This window comes from Crocuta crocuta, unplaced genomic scaffold (assembly GCF_008692635.1).
Source record: "Crocuta crocuta isolate KB4526 unplaced genomic scaffold, BGI_CrCroc_1.0 scaffold72, whole genome shotgun sequence".
Classification (NCBI taxonomy): Eukaryota; Metazoa; Chordata; class Mammalia; order Carnivora; family Hyaenidae; genus Crocuta; species Crocuta crocuta.
The window spans coordinates 1,887,210-1,908,442 of record NW_027529427.1 but is presented as its reverse complement, the minus strand read 5'-3'; the positions used below and the strand labels follow the sequence as shown (position 1 = coordinate 1,908,442).

The window sequence follows — 21,233 nt, the reverse complement described above, 5'->3', positions numbered from 1 at the left end:
GGGGATGGGCATGGAGGAGGACACTTGTGGGGATGAGCACTGAGTGTTATGTGGAAACTAATTTGACAATAAACTATTTGTAAAAATAAATAAATAAATAAATAAATAAATAAATCTAGATTGTCTGATAGAAGTACGGCTACTCCAGCTTTCTTTTGTCGACGATTAGCATGATATATGATTCTCCATCCTCTTATTTTCAATCTGAAGGTGTCTTTAGGTCTAAAGTGGGTCTCTTGTAAACAGCATATAGATGGATCTTGTTTTCTTATCCATTCTGTTACTCTATGTCTTTTGATTGGAGCATTTAGTCCATTGACGTTTAGAGTGAGTACTGAAAGATATGAATTTATTGCCATTAGGTAGCCTGTAGAATTGGAGTTTCTGGTGGTGTTCTCTAGTCCTTTCTAGTCTTTGCTGCTTTTGGTCTTTTCTTTCTTTTCTCCCCCCCACCCCCATCTTTTCTCCCCTCAGAGAGTCCCCCTTAAAATATCTTGCAGGGCTGGTTTACTGGTCGCAAACTCCTTTAATTTTTGTTTGGGAAATTTTTTATGTCTCCTCCTATTTTGAATGACAGCCCTGCTTGATAAAGGATTCTTGACTACATATTTTTCTGATTCAGCACATTGAATATATCCTGCCACTCCTTTCTGGCCTGTGAAGTTTCTGTGGATAAGTCTGCTGCAAACCCGATCTGTCTTCTGTTGTAGGTTAAGGACTTTTTTCCCTTGCTATTTTCATGATTCTTTCCTTGCCTGAGTATTTTGTGAATTTGACTATGATGTGTCTTGTTGATGGTTGGTTTTTTTTAATCTAATGGAAGTCCTCTGTGCTTCCTGGATTTTGATGTCCATGTCTTTCCCCAGGTTATGAAAGTTTTCTGCTATGATTTGCTCACATAACCCTTCTACCCCTTTTTCTCTCTTCATCTTTTGAGCCCCTATGATTCTGATGTTCCTTTTTAACGAATCACTGATTTCTCTAATTCTTAAATCATGCTCTTTTGCCATAGACTCCCTCTTTTTCTCTGCTTCACTATTTTCCATAAGTTTGTCCTCCATATCATTGATTTGCTGCTCTGCCTCATCCATTCTTGCCACAATGGCATCCATTCGAGATTGCAGCTCAGTTATAGCATTTTTTATTTCAGCCGGGCTAGCTTTTTCTTCTTTTTATCTCCACAGAAAGGGATTTCAATCTGTTTTCATCCCCAGCTAGTATTCTTATGATTGTGATTTTAAATTCTGGTTAAGACATCTTGCTTGTATCTGTGTTGATTAAGTCCCTGGCTGTCATTTCTTCCTGCTCTTACTTTTGGGGTGAATACCTTTGTCTCATCATTTTGAAGGAAGAAGAGGAATTAGTAAGGTTAAAATTAATTAAAATTAAAAAATTAAAAACAACACACAAAAAATGCAAATAAATGATGCTAGATCCTAGGTCTGATGTTTTGGTGTGGTTGTTGAAAGGAGCTTTGTTAGATTAGATAAAAAAGGGAAAGATAAGAACAGAAGGAAAAAAGGGGAAAAAGTTAGAAAATTTGAAAAAATGAATACAATGAAATAAAATAAATGAAATGATGGGAATAAAATAGAATTTGCAAAATTTACAAAAAAGTAAAAAATATAGTAGAAAAAATTAAAGAAAAGTATTTTTAATAAAATTGAAAATAAAAATAAATTTTTTCTTTCTGTATTCAAGAAAAAGAAAAGAATTGAATACATGGACCAGCAATCAGACTGAAATATGATTAAAATTACATCGTTTTCCCCCAGAAGTCAAACTATGAAGTACTTCATAGTCTGTAAACTAGCAGGTGGAGAGACTTGTGGTGTTTCTTTTTTTTTTTTTTAATTTTTTTTTAATGTTTTATTTATTTCTAGGAGAGAGAGAGAGACAGCATGAGCAGGGGAGGGTCAGAGAGAGAGGGAGTCACAGACTGAAACAGGCTCCAGGCTCCGAGCTGGCAGTCAGCACAGAGCCCGACGCGGGGCTCGAACCCACGAACCGCGAGATCATGACTTAAGCGAAAGTCGGACGCTTAACCGACTAAGCCACCCAGGCGCCCCAGACTTGTGGTGTTTCTGAAGAGCAAGGTTGGCCCCGCTTAGTGTAACAGTTCCATTCTCCACTGGATGGTGCTTCTCGCTTATTGGAGTGGATTGTTGTGGTGCTTGTAGGTGTGTATGCACATGCACGGGGGGAGTGAAAATGGTGTCACCCAGCTACCCAATCTCTAGTATCAGAACTCTGTTCTCCCCGATCAGCAATCACACACCTGCCCTTTGTTTCTGGCTTCTGTCCAGTCCCCGCTTTTACACTGTCCATGACCAAGCCATCGGGTTGCCAGGCAGCACTTTCCTCCTGAGTTTTATCTCACATGTGGCTGTGTTTCCCAACCCTTCACTTCTGAGGGACTGCGGCTTTGACCTGCTCAGACCTTCTGGGGGAGGATCTCACTGAGCAAGTGCCAGCCATCCCCCAGAAATGTTTGCAGGACCGTGCTGCTGCTGATGCCCAGAGACTGTGACTGGGTGCCAGCCTGCCCCAGAAAAAGTCCACACGATCATGTAGCAGCAGTGTTTCAGGGATCTGGCACCAAGCTTCCCCCTTAACATCCTTGTTCCAGCATCAGTGAATGTGGTTGTTCTCTGGGGTCTGTTGGGACTTTTGGCTGTGGGGTGGCTATATAGCCTCTACCAAATGTCCTCCCAGCAGGGGAACCACCTCTCCCTGTGTGGCCTGAGGACCCCCAGAGCTTCCTGTCTGCTCATGGGGATTTGCCCTTCCCACAGAGCACCACCAGGTATTGAGCTGCAGAGTTTCAGGCTCCGCACTCCCCCCATTTCTAGAGTCTTAATGGAATTTAACCCTCTATTTTCTCCTTTCTCCTTTTTTTGTTCAGTCCCTGCGTCTGTTTCCACTTTCCCACTTTCTCTCAAAGTGCTTTTGGGGGAGGGTGACTTTCCCATACTCTCCCCCCATCTCTGTTCTCTGTCCACAAACAAAAAAAGCAACCTGCCCTCCACGGCTTCTCTCTCCCTCACATCACCTCCCTGCACTGCGTACCTACTGAGTTCTGTGGTTCAGGTTGTGCAGATTGTTGTGTTAATCTTCAAATCAATTTTCTAGGTGTGCAAGATGGTTTAGTATTGATCTGGCTGTATACCTGGATGGGAGACACAGAAAAAACTTCCATGCTGTTCCACCATCTTGGCCCCTCTGTTTTCAGTGTTTTGGCCAGTATGAGAATGTTGTTCTGAACTTCCTTATATTTAAGTGTAAATCACTTCATGATCGTCTTTCTCAATACCATTCTAGGAGCGGAATTACTGTTTTATAATCTATAAATACATTCAAAACTTTTGATACACAAAGATCAATTGCTTGCTGGAAATGTTTGCACTAAATGTTATTCTCACTAACATTGTATACAAGTGTTAATTTCTGTATTTCCCCACCAACATTGGCTATTTATCAAGTTTTAAAAACTTGGGCCAGTTTTGGGGTACCTGGGTGGCTCAATTGGTTGAGCATCAGGCTCTTGATTTTGGCTCAGGTCAAGATCTCATGGTTCATTAGTTCAAGCCCCATGTTGGATCTGAGCTGATGGCATAGAGCCTGCCTGGGATTCTCTCTCTCCTTTTCTCTCCCTCTCTCTCCTCCTCTTCTGCTCATGCTCTCTTTCTTTCTCAAAATAAATACATGAACTTAAAAAGAAATTGACCAGTTTTGTAAGCGAAAACTGGTACATATGAGCCAATTTAATCCTTCATTTGTGAATTACTTGCTAATGACCTCTGCTTTTTTAAACTTGGGATGTTTGTCATGATTTAGATTGGAACTCTTTATCCTGTTACTACCACTATGACTACGACAATTATTATTACTACCAGCACCAGATACTTATACTGCACTCACTCCTTTTAAAAAAAATTTTACTTATTCTTGAGAGAGAGAAAAAGACAGAGTACAAGTAGGGGAGGAACAGAGAGAGAGAGAGAGAGACAGACAGACAGAATCCAAAGCAGGCTCCAGGCTCTGAGCTGTCAGCACAGAGCCTGACATGGGACTTGAACTCATGAACCATGATTTCATGACCTGAGTTGAAGTTGGACACTCAACTGACTGAGCCACCTAGGCGCCCCACGCTGGATTCACTTTTATGAACTCATTTGAGTTACAACAACCGTACAAGGCAAACAATGTTTCTGTCTCAAAAAATAGATCCTAAAACTGAGGTGAAACAAAGTTAAATCATTTGCCCAAGGTGAGACAGGTGTAAGTAGTAGGGGCAAGATTTGAACCCAAGCAACTTGTGTTGAAAGAGGGTGGAAGAGATCCTGGCGCTTGTCTCACAGAGTCAAGGAATGAATCTTGCGTACAACAGAGAGTGAGCAGAGCCATAGAATTTACTGAGGGAAAGTATAAAGCTCTTAAGAGTGAGAGAGGTCCCAGCTGGGTAGCCACTGAAGATTTCTGTCCCTGACTTTTTATTGGAACTTTATCAGAAAGTTTGTGAGACTCCACTGATGACCTAGCTCACGTGGGTCAAGAATACATTTTTCCTTTTTTCCTCCCCAAACCCTGCTGCTTCTTCAGCCTCCCACTTGCAGCTGCAGTCTGCCTCTGAGGCTCCCTTATCTCTCTGCCTAATGTTAACCCTTTCCCTGTTTACTTGGGTCCACAGTCGTTGTCCTTATTGGATTTTTCCACTTATAGGCTGCAAATATTTCCCCCAGTTTACTGTTTTCATTGTATTATTCCTATGTTTTAATTTTTATTACTTTTGTCTTCATTAAAATTTAAAAAAATGTTTTATTTGTTTTTGGAGGGGAGACAGGCAGAGTGTGAGCCAAAGAGGGGCAGAGAGAGAGGGAGACACAGAACCAGAAGCAGTCTCCAGGCTCTGAGCTGTCAGCACAGAGCCTGATGCAGGGCTCAAACTCATGGACTGCAAGATCACGACCTGAGCTGAAGTCAGACGCCCAACCTGCTGAGGCACCCAGGCGCCCCAGTGTTTATTTTGAGAGAGAGAGAGAGAGAGAGAGAGAGAAAGGTAGAGACAGTGCACATGAATGGGAAAGGAGCAGAGAGAGAGGGAGAGAGAGAATCCCAAGCAGGCTCCGTGCTGTTAGTGCAGAGTCTAGTGCAGGGCTTGATCTCACAAACCATGAGATCACGCATGACCTGAGCCGAAATCAAGAGTTGGATGCTTAACCAACTGAGCCACCCAGGCACTCCATCCCTATGTTGTTAGATGCATGGAAGTTTCTAATGTTAATGGTCAAATATATATATAAATATATTTTTCTCTCTCTCTTTGGTTTCTGCTTGTAGAGACTTTTTAAGAAAGTTCTTTTCTGCTTCAGTTTCAAAGATATTATTTCATCTTTATTCTAATAATTTCATAAATACATTTAAATATGCCAATACTAGCTATTTAACCAAATGATATAGAATAATATCTAACTTTATTTTTATTTTTTCCAGTATTATGTCCTGAATTATGTTTTTTTCCTTTTCTCACTGATTTGAATGCTTAACACCATAATAAATTATACCATGGCCTTTCCATTACATCTTTTTCAGCTTTATTTAGACTGTAATTCCACAAATGTTTAAGACGGGCTGGTGGGATATTAAGTCTATGTATCCCCTTTGCAGTTCAGTAGGTACTGAGATCCTAGTGGGGATGAATGAAATGTTCCCTGGCCCATGAAGCTGATAGTTCAGTGAGGCTGGGCATCAAAACACGAATTTATAATAAACTTTGCTAAGTGCCATGAGTGGGGATACAACCAGGGTTATATAATCTAGCTGAGAGACACAGAGAAGTCTTTCTTAACGAAGTAAAATTTAAACTGAGGCCATGCATTCTGGACATGAAATTATTTATTATAATTTTATTTTTTGGGTATTGCTTACAATTTTTGGCACTAATAATAATATCTAATATAATACATCATATGGATCCATGAATGCATACATGTTTAGTATATGTTACCCTTCTATAGTATCATTTAAGTTGTTTCTTTAAAAATGTCTATTTATTTATTTTGAGAGAGACAGAGAGTGAGCAGGGGAGGGTCAGAGAGAGAGGGTGAGCCAGCTCCACACTGTCAGCACAGAGCCTGATGTGGGGACCGATCTCACAAACTGAGAGATCATGACCTGAGCTGAAACCAAGAGTTGGACACCTAACCGAATGAGTCACCCAGGTGTCCCTAAGTTCTTTATTTCAACTATTGAAGTCTGAAAAATATATTCTAGTTCCTATTTCTATTATTCTGTTAATATTATGTTGCATCTTCAAAAGTTTTTTTATTATATATTTTTTTCTACTTTTCCCAGCTTTCTTTAGATATAATTGACATATAACCTTGTGTCAGTGTAAGGCACACAATGTGATGATCTGAAATACATATATATTGAGATATGTTTATGACAATAAAGCTAGTTAACATGTCTATTGTATCACATAGTTACTGTTAAGACCTACTGTTTTAACAACTTTCAAGTATAAAATCCAGTGTCACTAACTATAGTCTCCATGCTGTACATTATACATCACATGCCCAGAACTTATTCATGTTATAACTGGAAGTTTGTACCCTTTGACCACCTTCATTGTCCCTTCCACCCATTCTGTGATTCCCTCCAACCCTGGCCCCCATCCCCGCCAACCACCAATCTACTGTCTTCTTTCTGAGTTTGGTTTTTCTTTTTTTAGATTCCACATATAAGTGAGGTCATATGGTATTTATCTTTCTCTGTCTGATTTATTTCAGTTAGCATGATTCCCTCAAAGGTCCATCCATGTTTTTCCAAATGGTAGAATTTCTTTCATTTTTATGAAATGAAATGTATATACATGTTCCATCATGTATATCTATGTCACATTTTCATTATCTTTTTTTCCATTATGAAAAACGTTTATTGGGAATTTTTAGTGACGTAGAAAAATGAAGTTAACTAAAGTAAAATTTAATAGTTAAGAGTGGTATCAACTATGGGTTGTTTTTTTTTTAATTTGAATTCAAGTTAGTTAACATACAGTGTAGTCTTGGCTTCAGGAGTAGAACCCAGTGATTCACCTCTTATATTTGATACCCCGTGCTTACCCCAGCAAGTGCCCTCCTTAATGCCCATCATCCATTTAACCCATCCCCCACCGCCAACCTCCCCTCTAGCAACCCTCAGTCATTACCCTTTCAACCACTGATGGACACTTCGGTTGTTTCCATGTCTTAGCTGTTGTGAATAATGTGAAGTGACCATAGGAGTGGAGATGTCTTTTCAAAATCATGATTTCATTTCTTCAGCTATATACCCAAAGCGGGATTTTTGGATAATATGGTAGTTCTATTTTTAATTTTTTGAAGAACCTCCATGCTGTTTTCCATAGTGGCTGCACTAATTTACATTCCCACCAACAGTGCACAAAGACTTCCCTTTCTCCCCATTCTCACCAACATTTATTATCTCCTGTCTTTTTGATAACAGCCATTCTAGGGAGCATGAGGTCATGGTTTTCTCATTGTCATTTTGATTTGCGTTTCCCTGATGATTACTGATGTTGAGCACCTTTTCACATACTTGTTGGCCATTTGTATATCTTCTTCGGAAAATCTATTCCTGTTCTTTGTCCTTTTTAAATTAGATGTTTAAAATTTGTTTATTTATTTTTCAAGTTTTTATTAAGTTTTGTTAGTTGACATATAGTGTAATATTGGTTTCAGGAGTAGAATTTAGTAATTCATTATATTATGTATAACACCCAGTGTTCATCACAAGGGCCCGCCTTAGTGCCCATCATCCATTTAGCATGTCTCCACCCACCTCCCCTCCTTAACCCTCAATTTGTTCTCTATAGTTAAGTCTCTTAGGGTTTAGTTAGATTCTTTTTTAAAATTCTCTTTCTCTTTCTTTCTTGCCATTGCTTTGTATGAGTTCCTTATATATTCTGGATATTTACTCTTATCAGATAGATGGCTTGCAAATATTTTCTCCCATTCCATATGTGCCTTTTTATTTTGGTGATCATTTCTTTTGCTCTTTTAGTTGAATGTAGTGTTATTTGTTTCTTTTTGCTTTTTTTGCATGTGTTTTTGATGCCATATCCATAAAATCATTGTCAAGACTAATGTCAAGGATATTTCTCCCTATATTTTCTTCTAGGAGTTTTATATTTCAGGTTTCATATTTAAGTCTTTAATCCATTTTGAGGTTTTTTTTTTTTTTTTTAGTGGTGTAAGATAGTGGTTCAGTTTCATTCTTTTGTATGTGAACATCTAGTTTTCTAACACTATTGAAGACCCTTTCCTCATTGAATATTCTTGGCTTTCTTGTCAAATATTAGTTGACTGTATTGCATAGGTTTATTTCTAGGCTCTTGATTCTTTTCCACTGGTCCATGTGTCTATTTTCATGCCAGTACCATACTATAGCTTTGTAGTACAGCTTGAAATCAGGAAGTGTGATACTTTCAGCTTTGTTTATTGTTCTTCAGATTTCTTTGATTACTTAGTGTCTTTTTAGTTCCATACAAATTTTAGGATTGCTTTTTATACTTCTATGAAAAATGTGATTGGAATTGATAGGAATTGCGTTGAATATATAGATGTAGCCATCTATATATTCCATGGGTAGTATGGATAGTTTAACAATATTAATTCTTCTAAACACAAACATGGTATATCTTCCCATTTATTTGTGGTTTCTTCAATTTATTTAAGTCAAAGTCTTACAGTTTTAAATCTCTAGCTCTTTCACCTCCTTAGTTAAGTTTATTCCTAAGAATCCTATTCTTTTGATGCTATTGTAAACAAAGTGAGTTTTAAAATTTAGTTTTTAGATATTTTATTGTTCATATGTAGACACACAGTTGATTTCTGTATTTTGGCTATATCATGCAACTTTGCAAAACTCACTGATTAGATATAACAGTTTTTTGGTTGAGTCTTTAGAATTTTCTATATGTAAAATCATGCCATCTGCAATGGAGACACTATTACTTCTTCCTTTGTGATTTGGATGTTTTTTAATTTCTTTTTCTGTCTGATTGTTCTGGTTGGGACTTACTATGTAGAATAAGAGTGGTGACCCTTGTTTTGTTCCTAGTCTTAGAGGAAAAGCTTTCAACCTTTCACCACTGAGTGTGATATTATCTGTGGGATTCTTATATATGGCTTGTATTATGTTGAGGTATGTTTCTTCTATACCCAATTTTTGGAGAGATTTCATCATTTAAGGATGTTGAATTTTTCCACCTTTTCTACATCTAGTGAGAAGATCATATGATTTTTATCTTTCCTCCTATATATGTGGTGTATTACATGTGTTGATTTGCATGTGTTGAACCGTTTTTGCATCTCATTGATGAATCCCACTCCATCATGGTAGATGATCCTTTTAATGTGTCATTGAATTCAGTTTGTTAATATTTTGTTGAGACTTTTTACATGGCAGTCACTGGGGACATTGGTCTATAACTTTCTATTTTTATAGTGTCCTTATGTAGCTTTGGTGTCAGGTTAGTGCTAATAATGTAATAATGTAAAATGATTTTTGTTCTTTCTGCTTCAGTTTTATGGAAGTGTTTAAGAAGAAAGAGTGTTCATTTTTCTTTAAGTGTTTGGTCAAATTCATCAGTGAAACCATCTGTTTCTGGCCTTTATTGTTGTTGTTGTTTGGGGAGGTTTTTAATGACTAATTTAATCTTCTTACTCATTATTGATCTGTTCAGATTTTTTATTTCTTCATACTTCAATTGTGTTAGGATGGATGGTTCTAGGAATTTATCCATTTCTTCTGGGTTGTCCAGTTTGTTAACATATAATTGTTCATATAGTCTCTTATGATCAGTTGTACTGTCCCCTCTTTTCATCGATAATTTTATTTATCTGTGTCTTCTCTTTCTTTTTCTGATTAACCCAGCTAACGTTTTGTTATCTAAAAAGTCATTTCATAGAAATGTCTCTTAGTGTTAATCTTTGTATTATCTCCTTCTTCTCTATTTCATTAATTTCTGCTCTAATCTTTTTTCTATTTTGCCTCCATACTATTTTCCATACTGGCTCTACTACTTTACATTCCCACCAGCAGTGCACAAGGGCTTCCCTTTCTATGTTCCCTTTGCTATCTTTAGGCTTAATTTGTTCCTCATTTCTGGTTCTTCAAAGTGTAGTAATTTGGCATCTTTCTTTTTTCTTAATATATGCATTTATCGCTATAAATGTCCCTTTTAGAACTGCTTTTCCTGTATCCTCTATATGTTGGTATGTGTGTTTCCACCTTTGTTTGTGCCAAGACATTTTTTCATTGGATCCGTTGGCTGTTCAGGAGCATGTTGTTTAATTTCCACATACCTGTGAATTTTTTAGCTTTCTTTCTCCAGTTGCTTTCTAGTTTCATACCATTGTGTTCAGAAATGATATTTGAATTTATTTCTGTATTCTTGAACTTGTGGAGACTTGTTCTGTGGCCTAACATATTATGTATCCTAGAAAATGCTCTGTGTGCACTTAAGAATATGTAATCTGCTCCTGTTGGATGGAATATTCTGTGCATATCTGTTAGTCCACTTGGTTTATACAGTGTTATTCAAATTTGCTTTGTTCTTATTGATTACCTGACAATTCTCTGTATACATTCTTGGGAGAGGTGTATTATAGTACCCAACTATTATTATATTGCTGGTTACTTCTATTTAGTTGTTATAGTATTTGCTTTATATATTTAGATGCTTTGAGCATGAGTGCATAAATATTTACAACTGTTATATCTTGATGAATGGACCCCTTTATCATTATATAATACTCTTTGTCTCTTTCAACCATTTTTAGCTTAAAGTCTGTTTTGTCTAAGTATAGCTATCCTTGCTCTCTTTTGGTTACCATTTGCTTATTCCATTCCTCATCCTCAGTTTGTTTTCTTTTTTTTTTAATTAAAAAATTTTTAATGTTTATTCATCTTTAAGAGAGAGAGACAGACAGACAGAATGTGAGCAGGTAAGGGTCAGAGAGAGAAGGAGACACAGAATCCGAAGCAGGCTCCAGGCTCTGAGCTCTTTTTTTTATTATTATTTTTTTAAATTTTTTAATGTTTTATTTATTTCTGAGACAGAGAGACAGTGTGAGCAGGGGAGAGTCAGAGAGAGAGGGAGACACAGAATCCAAAGCAGGCTCCAGGCTCTGAGCTGTCAGCACAGAGCCTGATGCGGGGCTCAAACCCATGAACTGTGAGATCATAACCTGAGCCAAAGTCGGACACTTAACCCACTGAACCACCCAGGCTCCCCCAGGCTCTGAACTCTTAGCACAGAGCCTGATGTGGGGCTTGAACCCACAAACCAGGAGATAGTGACCTGAGCCAAAGTAGGTTAAGTATCCGACTGAGTCACCCACTCAGTTTGTGTTCTTAAAGGTAAAGTGAGTCTCCTGTAGGCAGCACCTCATTGGATCTTGCCTCTTATTTTGTTTTTATTTTTTATTTATTTTTTAAAATTTAAAATTTTATTTAAATTCAAGTTAGTTAACATATAGTGTAATAATGATTTCAAGAGTAGGATTTAGTGGTTCATCACTTACATATAACACCCAGTGCTCATACCAACAAATGCCCTCCTTAATGCCCATCACCCATTTAGCTCATCCCCCACCAAACACCCCACCAAACACCCCTCCAGCAACCCTCAGTTTGTTCTTCTATATTTAAGAGTCTCTTAGGGTTTTCCTCTTTCTCCCTTTTTACCTTATTTTCCCTTCCTTTCCCCTATATTCATCTTTTTTGTTTCTTCAATTTCACATATGAGTGAAATCATATATTTATCTTTCTCTTTGTCCATCAACTGACAAATGGATAGAGAAGATGATACACACACACATACATACACACAATTACTGAGAAATAAGAAAGAATGAAATGAATTTCATTCTTTCTCATTGCTGAGTAGTATTCCATTGTATATATAAACCACATCTTCCTTATCCATTCATCAGTTTATGGACATTTAGGCTTTTTCCATAATTTGGCTATTGTTGAAAGCACTGCTATAAACATTGAGGTAAGGGAAGGGGAAAAAATAGTTGCAAACAGAGAGGGAGGGAGGCAAACCATAAGAAACTCTTAAATACAGAGAACAAACTGAGGGTGGATGAGAGTATGGGGGAGAAGGGGAAATGGGTGATGGGCACTGAGGAGGGCACTTGTTGGGATGAGCACTGGGTGTTGTATATAAGCGATGAACCACAGGAATCTAGCCCGAAAACCAAGAGCACACTTCACACACTGTGTGTTAGCCAATTTGACAATAAATTATATTAAAAACAAACAAACAAAAAAAGAATGAAATCTTGCCATTTGCAACAAAGTGGATGGAACGAGAGCGCATTATGCTAAGTGGATCTTGCTTTTTAAAAAAATCCTTTCAGTCATTCTATATCTTTTGTTACTATTGCCATTACATGATTTTCTGTTTCATAGATCATTTTGTTCTTTGCTTCCTCTCTTGTCTTTGATTTGGTGAATGTTTATGGCCGTATGCTTTGACTCCTTTATCATAATCTTTTATATATATACTATTGGCTTTTCCTTTGTGATTACCATGAGGCTTACATAAAATATCTTACAGTAATAACATATTTTATGCTGATAACTACTTAACTTCAATAGTATACAGAAACTTTTTGCTTACGCTTTTCTTCCCCCTCAGATTTTAGTTTATTCATGTTACAATTTACATCTTTTTCCTATTTTGTATTCAATAAAAAACTATTGAGGTTATAATTATTCTTTTAATTAATTAATTAATTTTGAGAGTGAAAGAGAGCATGGGGAGAGGCAAAGAGAGAGAGGGAAAGAAAAAGAGGAACCCAAGCAGATGCTGTGCTGTTAGAGATTCAGAGCTCAAACTCATGAACCGTGAGATTGTGACTGAGATGAAACCAAGAGTTGTTATATTATTTGATGTTCAAAGTCTTAAATTTATTTTAGGGAGGAAAAATAGCATAGTGATATTTTGGTTTCTGAAGCCAGACTGCCTAGGTTTAAATCCTAAAGAGCTTTTAGCTAAATGAGATTGAAGATGTTAATCTCTTCTGGCTTTATTTCCTTTATAAAATGAGGATACTAAAAATGCCTATATATTAATATAATCACTATTAACTAGCATATGTAATGCTCTCACAATTTTAATTGGCAGCAAAATTTAAAACTAACCTATGGAATGGGAAAAATAATCGTAAATCATATAGCCAATAAGGGTTCATAGCAAAATATATAAACATCTTATACAACTCAATAGCAAACACCCCCATAATCCAATTAAAAATGGACAAGGAACCTAATAGACATTTTTCCAAAGAAGATATATGAGTGGCCAACAGGTACAAGAGAAGTTACTCAACGTCACTCATCATCAGGGAAATGCAAATCAAAACCACAAGAAAATCTCATTTCACATCTGTTAGAATGGCTATCATCAGAAAGATAATATAGCAAATAGTGCTGTGGATATGGAGAAATGTAATCCTTGTGACCCACTGGAAGGAATGTAAATTGGTGCCACCAATATGGAAAACAGTATAGTGGTTCCTCAGAACATGAAGACTAGACCTATTATATGATCCAGCATTTCCACTTCAGAGAAAATATACAAAGGAAAAGAAAAGATTGTGTTAAAGAGCTGTATGCCCCCCACTCCCATGTTCATAGCAGCATTATTTACAATAACCAAGACATGGAAACAACCTAAGAATCCATTGACAAATGAATGGATAAAGGATTCGTGGTATATATATATCCAATGGAATATTTTTCAGCCATAAAAAGGACATTCTGTCATTTGTGACAGCATGAATGGATGTTGAGGACATTACGCTAAGTGAAATAAGTCAGACATGAAAGACATATATTGTATGATCTCACTTATATGTGGACTCTAATTTAAACAAAAACCCAAACTCATAAAAAAAGAGATCAGATTTGTGGTTGCTAGAGGTGGGTGTTGGGGGGCAGAATTGGGTGAAAGTGGTCAAAGATACAAACTTCATCTCGTAAATAAGCACTAGGGATGTAATGCACAACATGGTGACTACGGTTAATACTGCTGTATGGTATATTTGAAAATATGGTCTATTTGAAACTCTTAGGATATACTGTCTCAGAATATATCCTAAGAGTTCTCATCATAAGGAAAAAACCTTTTTTCTCCCTTTTCTTTTGTATCTGTATGAAATGACTGGATGTTACCTAAATTTATAGTGGCAATCATTTCACAGGCTGTACACCCTAAAATTATACAGCGTTGTATGTCAATTATATGCCAATGAAACTGAAAAAAATCTCAACTTCTAATTGTTCATTGCTAGTATATAGAGATACAATTGCCTTTCTATATTGGTCTTGTATATTATAGTCTTGCTTAAACCCATTTATTACTAGTAAGTTTTTTTTTGTAGATTCTATTTTATTTTATACATAGATGATCATATTGCTTGTGAATAAAGACAGTTTTACTTCTTTCTTCCTAATCTAGATGCCTTTTTTCTTCTTTATTACCTTATTTCACTGGATGGAACCTCTAGTAAAGTGTTGAATAAAAGTACTGAGAGCAGACATCATTGTCGTTTTCCTGATATGAGGATGAAAGTATTTAGCTTTTCACCATTAAGAATTATATTTCCTATAGTTTTTTCATTGATGTCCTTTATCAGGTTGAGGAAGTTCCCTTCTATTTATAGAGTGCTGAGAGTTTTTATCAAGATTGGTTGTTGGGTTTTGTCAAGTGCTTTTTCTTCATCTATTGTAATGATGGTACGGTTTTTCTTTTAAGATTCTTTTTTAGAGCTGTTTTGGGTTTACAACAAAATTGAGAGGGAGATTTCCCATATTCCCCTTACCCCTACATATGTATGGCCTCTCCAATTGTCTGCATCTCTCACCAGCATGGTACATGTAGGATGAGCCTAAATCGCCACATCATAATCTTCCAAAGTCCACTGTTTACTTTAGGGTTCACTTTTGGTGTTGTACATTCTATGGGCTTGGACAAATGTATAATGACAAATATCCGTCATTATAGTATCATACAGAGTATTTTCACTGGCCTACAAATTCCCTGCTCCACTGATTCATCTTTCCACTGTCCCACCCCAGCAGCTACTGATCTTTCTATTTCTCTGTAATTTTGCCTTTCCCACAGTGTCATATAGCTGGAAATCATATTTTTCTTTTTTAGTCTTTGGGTCATTCAGAGTTCTCCAAAGACACAGAACCAAGAATTGGCTCACATAATTATGGAGGCAAAGAGACCTCACAAGCTGATATCTGCAAGCTGGAGAACCAGGAAATCCAAGGGAATAATTTAGTCCAAGTCTGAAATGCTAAGAGCTGGGGGAGCCAAAAGTATAAACCCCATTCTGAGTCCAAAGGTCTGAGAATAAGGGGCTGATAGGGTAAAACCATAGTCTGAGTGTGAAAGCCCAAGAACCAGGAGTACCAATGTTAGAGGGCAGGAAGAGATGGATGCCCTAGCTCAAGCAGAGAGAAAATTCCCCCTTTCTCTGCCTTTCTGTTCCATTCAGACCTTCTGTAGATTAGATGATGCCCACCTGCATTGGTGAGAGTGATCTTTACTTGGTCCACCAATTCACATGAGTTTAGATAAACGACTCCATGATATTGCATCTATTTTTTTGTGACTCCATGGTCTTTAGGGGCTTTGGACAGATACTAGCCCCTTCTGCAAGCACGTGTCCTAGATAACAGCCCACAGATTCACAAACGAATGTGAAAAGTTCCTGGTATGACTCTCCTATCGGTCCTTGCGAGCATCATCTCTCCTACTCTCCCAGGGCCTCCATTGTACATCCCTCAGGTAAGACTCCCACATGAGACTTCTAAAAACCCCACTTTTGCATTGATCAATCTGGCCTTAGTATGGGAACCCCAAAGCACTCCACCTGTGGACCCTAATAAAGGCATGTGCTACAGTTCCTGGTGCTCTCCCTGCCTCACCCTGTCTTGACTTCCTTGTGTGGCCCCTTTAAGGCCCATGCTGTACATTTCCTCCAGGACTTGTGAGTATTAAACAGCTCTGTTTCAGTTCTCTTGTGGTCTGAACTGTGGCTCACCATCTGATACCCCAGGGCTTTACCTAACATGTGTTAATTTAATGAAGTCACAAGAAAATGCTAATCTCTTCTGGAAACAGCCTTGCAGACACACTCAGAAATAATACTTTATCAGCTCTCTGGCCATTCCTCAGCCTAGTCAAGTTGACACATAAAATTAACCATCACAGTCTATTAATATGATCAATTACATTGATGGTGTTTTGAATATATATTTTTATTTTTATTTTTAAAATTTAATATTTTTATTTTTTGAGAGAGAGTGAGTGCAAGCAGGGAGGGAGAGGGAGAGAGAGAGAGAGACAGAGAGAGAGAGAGGGAGAGAGAGAGAATCCTAAGTAGGCTCTGCACTGTCAGCATAGAGCAGAAGATGGGGCTTGAACTCAGGAACTATGGGATCATAATCTGAGCTGAAGTCAGGTGCTTAACTGATTGGGCCACCCAGGCGCCCCAATAATATTTTGACTACTAAACCAACCTGTCATTCCTAGGAGAAACCCCATTTGGTCTTGATGTATTATTCTTTTAATATATTATTGACTTTGATTTGCTAAAATTATAAATTTTTTGCATCTATATTTATGAAGGCTATTGATTTGTAGTATTATTTTGTATAACATCTTTATAAGGTTTTGATATCAGGTTAATACTGACCTTGTAGGAGGAGTTGGAAAATATTCTTCCATTTTCTGGAAGAATTTGTATGGAACTGTTATTTCTTCCTGAACTGTTTGAATTCACTAGTGAAGCCATCAGGGTCTAGCTGTTGCTTTGTGGGAAGGTTATTAATTAACCTTCAATTTAATTCCTTAAATGCAAAATTTTATTTTATTGTTTCTATTAAAAATTTTTAAAGTTTATTTTTGAGAGAGAGAAAGTGAGTGTGAGCAGGGGAGGAGCAGAGAAAGGAAGACACAACTCCAAAAGGGATCCAGCTCTGTGCTGTCAGCACAGAGCCTGATGTGGGGGCTCAAACTCACAAACTGTGAGATCATGACCTGAGTCAGATGCTTAACCAACCGAGCCACTCCCATGCCCCTAAATGCAGCTTTTAAAATAGATATAAGACTTCAGGTTATTTGTTTCTTTTTGGGAGGCAAGAATTCTACCACTGAACCCCCAATGCCTTGCCTGATTTGTTTCCTTTGGAGATCGGTGGGATATAGAAGACTCGCTGTAAACTTGACTCTGGGTTTCTCTGGCATATGTGGGTGGTTCATAATCTGGTGATGAAGCACACTCAGTGTAACTGAGAAAGGACCCTTGACGAAGTGTCCAGAAGCTCCTGGGCCTCTCTGTTTTTGCCTTCATTTCTCCTGTGGTGCTTTATCTTTTGTCTTCACTAAAACCTGTGTGCATACTTTGTGGGGCCTCGCGGGGGCCTTTCTGAATCTGCAGTATGGCCAGGCACCAACCCTGTGGCACATGTAACTTTCTCCCTATTTGTGAGTTTTCTCTTCTTTCTTTAAAAATCATAATCATACTCCATACAGAGGTTTTGTTTATCTTGTTTAACTTTCTGTACTCCTCGGTGTTCATTTCCTTTTGTTCCCCCTTAAAAAATATTTTTTTTCTTATGATAAGTATACTCTTTAATTCCCATCCCTATTTCCCCCATCCCCCCCTTCCATCTGGAAACCATCTGTTTGTTCTCTATAGGTGAGAGTCTGTTTCTTGGTGTATCTCTCTCCCTCTTTTTTCCTTTGCTCATTTGTTTGTTTCTTTTTTTTTAAAATAGTTTATTGTCAAGGTTGTTTCCATATAACACCCAGTGCTCATCCCCACAGGTGCCCTCCTCCATGCCCATCACCCTCATTTGTTTCTTAAATTCTACATATGAGTGAGATCATATGGTATTTTTCTCTGACTGACTTATTTCATTCAGCGTTATACTCTCTAGCTGTATCCATGTTGTTGCAAATGGCAAGATTTCATCTGTCTTATAGCTGAAAATGTTTTATTGTATATATATATATAGCATATATATGTATATATATAGCACATTTTCTTTATTCATTCATCTATTCATAGACACTTGGGCTGCTTCCATAGTTTAGCTATTGTAAATAATGCTGCTATAAGCATAGAGGTGTATGTAATCCTTTGAATCAGTGATGTTTTTGGGTAAATACTCAGTAGTATGATTCCTGCATCATAGGGTAGTTCTATTTTTCTTTTTTCTTTCTTTCTGTTTTTTTTTTTTTAAAGGGAGGNGGAAACCATCTGTTTGTTCTCTATAGGTGAGAGTCTGTTTCTTGGTGTATCTCTCTCCCTCTTTTTTCCTTTGCTCATTTGTTTGTTTCTTTTTTTTTTAAAATAGTTTATTGTCAAGGTTGTTTCCATATAACACCCAGTGCTCATCCCCACAGGTGCCCTCCTCCATGCCCATCACCCTCATTTGTTTCTTAAATTCTACATATGAGTGAGATCATATGGTATTTTTCTCTGACTGACTTATTTCATTCAGCGTTATACTCTCTAGCTGTATCCATGTTGTTGCAAATGGCAAGATTTCATCTGTCTTATAGCTGAAAATGTTTTATTGTATATATATATATAGCATATATATGTATATATATAGCACATTTTCTTTATTCATTCATCTATTCATAGACACTTGGGCTGCTTCCATAGTTTAGCTATTGTAAATAATGCTGCTATAAGCATAGAGGTGTATGTAATCCTTTGAATCAGTGATGTTTTTGGGTAAATACTCAGTAGTATGATTCCTGCATCATAGGGTAGTTCTATTTTTCTTTTTTCTTTCTTTCTGTTTTTTTTTTTTTAAGAGAGAGACAGAGCACGAGCAGGGGAGGAGCAGAGAAAGAGAGGAAGACAGAATCTGGAGCACTCTCCAGGCTCTGAGCTGTTGGCATAGGGCCCTATGTGGGGCTTGAACTCACAAATTGTGAGATCATGACCTGAGCTGAAGTTGGATGCTTAACCACTGAGCCACCCAGGTGCCCCTATTTATTTATTTTTTTTTTTTGAGGAAACTCCATACTGTTTTCTCCAGTGGCTACACCAATTTGTATTCCCACCAACAGTGCTAGAGGGTTCCTTTTTCTCCACATCCTTGCCAACACTTGTTGTTTCTTGTGTGTGTGTGTGTGTGTGTGTGTGTTTTAGCCATTCTGACAGATATGAAGTGATATCTCACTGTAGTTTTGATTTGCATTTCCCTGATGATGAGTGATGTTGAACATCTTTTCACGTGTCTGTTGGCCATCTGTATATCTTCTTTGGAGAAATAATCTGCTTATGTTTTCTGCCCATTTTTATTGGATTATTTGTTTTTTGAGTATTGAGTCGTATCAGTTCTTTGTATGTTTTGGATACTAACCCTTGATTGGATATGTCATTTGCAAATACCTTCTCCCATTCAGTAGGTTGCCTTTTAGTTTTATTGTTTTCTTCTCTGTGCACTTTTTATTTTGATGTAGTCCCAATAGTTTGTCTGTCTGTTTATTTATTTATGTTTTTCCTTTATATTTAATCACAGATGGGTGGGGTAACACAGCACAATTACTCCCAGATCATTATTTATATTGTATACACACCCAGACCGGTGAATGCAATCTGGAAGAAATTGGCAGTGACCAATGAAAGACACACAGCTGTTCCTTCTCTCGCTCAAAATAGTTCAAAAGCACACAAACTTAGAATCTCATCAACACACACTCTCCTGTGACAGATGATTCAGACATAAATAGTGGGTACAAAGAAACTATATGCTGACACATGTATAACCTTTGTTAATGAAACAAGAGAAGCAGCCATAATGATTAAGATACATTCAGTTACTGGTAATTAGTTGTGCCATAATGGACATTATCAAAAGAAAAATCCGTGCTGCAGAGAAAGGCTATATATACACACACAATGAGAAAATAAACCGCGAGATCAATGCATAAATGTTTAATACTGGAAAGATCACAGCCCTCCAAAAGTTCTCCACGTTTGTTCTAAAAGCCCTCTGTGCTCAATGAAAATTAAAATGATCTTAAAAGGATAATATATGTAAAATTTACTTAAGTCTTTTCAGCCACAGAAACTGTGATGGAAATAAATGTCCGGAGTCGTTTTCAAAACAAAAGCAAAAATCTACTCTTCTGATGACATGCATGATTAAAAGGTCTACGCAACGTACATTGCTCTACATTCCCAAGGACCAGGAAAAAACCCTTCAAGTCAATTTTTAGTTTGCAGATGGTCCAAGGAGTTTGTATTCCAGCAGGGGTTCAAATCTTCTGGATCTTTTCACCAATAGCTACTGGGTTTTCTTTTTCGATGTTCTCCGCAGCCTCAGCTTTGTAATCGTGTGAGCAATTCTGCATGCCTGAGTAATGGTGTACACTGCGGTGAACATGGCCACACTGGCATTCAAACCCAGGAAGTCCTACTTTCTTCCTGCACGTGAAACAGCAGTTCTTTTTCTGTTTTGGGTTTTCAAGAGACTTGCTTTGCTCTTCAGACGGCTGCTGTGCCGTATCTGATACTGAAGCTTGCAGGTCTTCGGTTTCAGGTATTGCTTTGTCCACAGGTGTACTTGGGCAGATGATACAGATTCTGATAAAAGTGACTGATTTGATACAGGTCTTGGCTCCATGGATGCAGATATGAAGTTTAGTGGCGACTGCGCGTCAGGGAGGCTGCCGTCGTCGTGCGGGACTGGGGAAGACTCAGACAGACTGACCGAAGCTGCAGGTGGGCTGCTTTTACCATTACTATTATTCTGTCTTTGAAGATATTCTTTATAGCATACTGAATACATACCATGTGTTGGAGGGTTTCCATAAAGTCTGCAGCCAGTAGAACAAAGCATTGGTGCTTGGCTGTGATTAGTTTCTTGAGCCATGTTTCTCTGTTGCACCCCCACAAAACCTGCACAGTTTTCTGTTTCCCCAACCGTTTATTTTTGCTTTTATTTCCCTTGCCTCAGGAGACAGCTAGAAAAATGTTGCTATGGCAACAGAGATTTCTGCCTGTGCTCTCTTTAAGGATTTTTAGGTTTCAGGTCTCACATTGAGGTGTTTAATCCATTTTGAGGTGTGTGTGTGTGTGTGTGTGTGTGTGTGTGTGTGTGTGTGTTGAAAG

The 21,233-nt window shown here is 37.7% G+C and overlaps 1 protein-coding gene across 1 annotated transcript; it reads right to left on the bottom strand.

The window, feature by feature from the left end:
* Window positions 1–20,251: 20,251 nt before the first annotated feature.
* Window positions 20,252–20,994, bottom strand: LOC144227457 (AN1-type zinc finger protein 6-like). Its single transcript, XM_077759063.1, has 2 exons — window positions 20,761–20,994; window positions 20,252–20,686 (listed from the first exon to the last, which is right to left on the bottom strand). Exons 1-2 carry the CDS (start codon window positions 20,992–20,994, stop codon window positions 20,378–20,380), a joined length of 543 nt encoding a protein of 180 aa, XP_077615189.1. The 3' UTR covers window positions 20,252–20,377.
* Between the last annotated feature and the right edge of the window lie 239 nt (window positions 20,995–21,233).

Coding starts and splice junctions, on each gene's coding strand:
- LOC144227457 (XM_077759063.1), bottom strand. CDS start 20,994: ATGGCTCAAGAAACTAATCACAGCCAAGCACCAATGCTTTGTTCTACT. Junction 20,687..20,760: donor ACGCGCAGTCGCCACTAAAC/TTCATATCTGCA, acceptor ATCATCTGCCCA/AGTACACCTGTGGACAAAGC.